Here is a 3240-nt window from a genome sequence, read left to right on the forward strand (position 1 = left end):
GACCACTTTTTCTGTGCATTACAATTAATCATCTTATCTTATCTTCTCTGCTTTTTTTCATATTAATATAATACTACGATCCAATGCACTCTTGTTTTCTGCGTTTCTTCTATAATTTTTGTTTGCTTCTCACTTAGCTTGTTCTGAAAACACAGCGTTACCTTCCACTACTACTCTCGATTAAATGGGTCCCTGCAACAGAGAAGCTAAGATTATTATAGAGCTAATCACCTTATATTATTAGAGATGCGAATCTTTTGAAAGCCACAGGTGCCTCTAGCCACGTAGCTTTATATATAGTGTAGTGGTTGCCTTTACATAATGCACAGCAAATTCAGAACATCTTTTTTTTTTTTTAATTTGATAAGATTTACACAAATAATAATGGAGAAAGCACATACGTATTGGTATTGGTACAAATGCATACGTATGTTAGTTAATTAATTAATTAATTAATTAATTAATACATACCAAGATTCACGGAGAAATATGATTCATATTTTCAGATTGCATTGTACTTGCAACTGACACAATGTGTTTAAAGATTGGCAACACAAAATTTATTGACTTGCACACGTTCATGATAACTGAAAAGCTACTTCAAAGATGTAAAAGTTGATGCCATTGCTTAGCAGTTTGGAAAATGACAGCTAAAATAAAAAAATAGTTACCACAATAATTTTAAAAAAAAAAAAAAAAAGAAAGATGAACAACCAAGCTTGCATGCATGCAGGCAGAGGCAGGGTCTACTGCAGTTATAGGAAGGTACACAATTTATTTAACTCCTTCATCACTACTGCCAGCTCCCAATCCACCTCGGAAACCGTTCCAATCCAAGACACAACTACTTGCCTTAGCTGCACTTTAATACTAGTTTAACTGTTTTTGTTTAATTTTTGGAGTTTAAAATTAAGACTACTTGTGATCTAAGCATTATAATTGATCAGTTGTAACTCTCATAAAGCATCTCGTGAATAATGATTACTTAATTCATTATTGAACATTTAACATTCTACATTTCTGCTACGGTGTATAGAGGTATAATAGTTGGGTCCACCCAAGTATATTGTTGTGATCTGATCTCTTAGCTTTCGCCGGTGATATTAAAATTAAGCTATGTAATGGATTTGATTTTATCACCCCGTGTTTTTCTGACATATGTCATGTGAATGTGGGGGCTACTTGAGGCTTTATCTCCTTAGAACAAAAAGTGGAAGGCAAAGTGAAGCTCAAGAAAACCTTCAGTTAAAACAAAGGGATATATATGGCATATAAATATGTATAAACTTTGGAGTTGAACCAATGAAGGAAGGTTCATGCACCAAGCAGCATTCAAATTCAACCATTATCGTTTCAATTCTACCCCCGTTCCCTTTATATATTGCATGTGGTCCCTTCTCATCCTCAACCGTTGATCTTAAATGCTTCTAGCTTTGACCCTCACATCAATAGTGCAAGATTACCCTCAAGGCATCATGGGCGGTCTCCTTCAACAACAATATATAATTCCAATTTCCAATAATCATGGCTAACAACATTGAATTGATTTAGCAGTATTAAAACAAGTACTAACAAATACTGAATTAGATATCATGATGGATCAGCAGTTGTAATCCAAAAGAAAAATATATAGATTTTGTTCACATTTATTGGTGACAAGTTGCTATAAAAAGGAGTTTGTGCTCTGCTACAAAATTGTTGTTGTTGTTGGTCGGTCACAAAGATAATACCCTCTTTTCTTTCTCATCTTGTACACTCTCTTAGCTAGCTCCACTATTTTATTCCTTCTATCTTTTTTTCTGCATAAAAACCCTACTTCCACATCCCTTGCCCCTTCCCCTTCCCATGCTCTGCTCCTCACTTTAGCCTATTAGCTTCTTCATTCCTTCTTCCATTCCTCCCTGTTCCCTACTACTAACAAAAATTCATGGATGTGGACATATTCAAAACCTCTACTGCTAGTGACAGCATGGACATGATGGCAATGATGATGCAGCAGATGGAAAAGCTTCCTCCTCCTGAATTATCTGAACCTCCTTTTTATACCACCTACCCATCACAAACCGACTTCCATAATAACAATAATGTAGTGCCTCAAGTTGAACCAAACTTGATTAATCCCACTTTCATCTTCCAACAACAACATTCCATGGCACCACCACCTGTAGTCACCAGCAACAACGATGATATTATTACTTCTTCTTTTCCCTACCCTCCTCCTCCTCCTCCTCCTTCTTGTTCCGATAGCAGCAACAAGAAGAACTCGATGGCTGCCATGAGGGAGATGATATTCCGGGTGGCGGTTATGCAACCGGTTCACATAGACCCGGAGTCTATAAAGCCACCAAAGAGGAGGAACGTGAAGATCTCAAAGGATCCTCAGAGCGTGGCGGCGAGGCACAGGAGGGAGCGGATAAGCGAGAGGATAAGGATTCTTCAGAGATTAGTCCCCGGTGGAACTAAAATGGACACAGCTTCCATGTTGGATGAGGCCATTCACTACGTCAAGTTCTTGAAGAAGCAAGTGCAGACTCTCGAACAAGCAGGAGGGGGAAGAACATGTAATAATAATGGCTTCACGGGATTCTCATCATCATCATCATCCATTAATGCCAGTAATTATCCTGCTATGGTTAAAGGTTGCCACCAACCTTATCCTCCCATGCTGATGGGTTCTTCTGCTTCAAAACAATTGCTCAGCTGATGATCGATGATGATGATGAGCCTCATCAATTCTGTTGTGTTCTGTTCTGTTGTGTCAGTCTTGTAACTTGTCGTCGTCATTGCACTTGCATTGTTAGTTTCTCTCTTTTTCCAATGTAAAAGGAAGGTAGAAAAAAAACACTCAAGTCTTATTCAATAACCTAATACTATATATTCATCATCATCATCATCAACAATCTATCTATTCTCATCTCTGTTTTCCATTTTTCTTATTACAAGCAAATCTATCTTCGCAATGATGTCAACTCTGATCTGGACTCTTGCGAGGACCGAGATCATCATCATTATTACTATATATATATATATATGCACGCACGCTGCTTATGCTCTTGTCATGTGTTGAATAGTTAATTATTATCGGATTAGATTAACGGCTTTCAATATCTTGGGGATCACATGCTAATGCAATTATGCGGCGCTTCATTCCAATACCCATCATGCATGCATTCATTCATTCATTTTTCAACTGTTATATTCTTTTTAAAGATTTTTTTTATATTTATAAAAACATTAGTC

The 3240-nt window shown here is 37.0% G+C and overlaps 1 protein-coding gene across 1 annotated transcript; it reads left to right on the top strand.

Moving 5' to 3' along the window:
* LOC107641672 (transcription factor HEC2) lies at positions 1546 to 2902 on the top strand. The gene has a single exon (XM_016345147.2). The coding sequence runs from the start codon at positions 1928 to 1930 to the stop codon at positions 2702 to 2704; it is 777 nt and encodes a 258-aa protein (XP_016200633.1). The 5' UTR covers positions 1546 to 1927; the 3' UTR covers positions 2705 to 2902.

The sequence above is a fragment of the Arachis ipaensis genome, chromosome B05 (genome assembly GCF_000816755.2).
Source record: "Arachis ipaensis cultivar K30076 chromosome B05, Araip1.1, whole genome shotgun sequence".
Taxonomy (NCBI): Eukaryota; Viridiplantae; Streptophyta; class Magnoliopsida; order Fabales; family Fabaceae; genus Arachis; species Arachis ipaensis.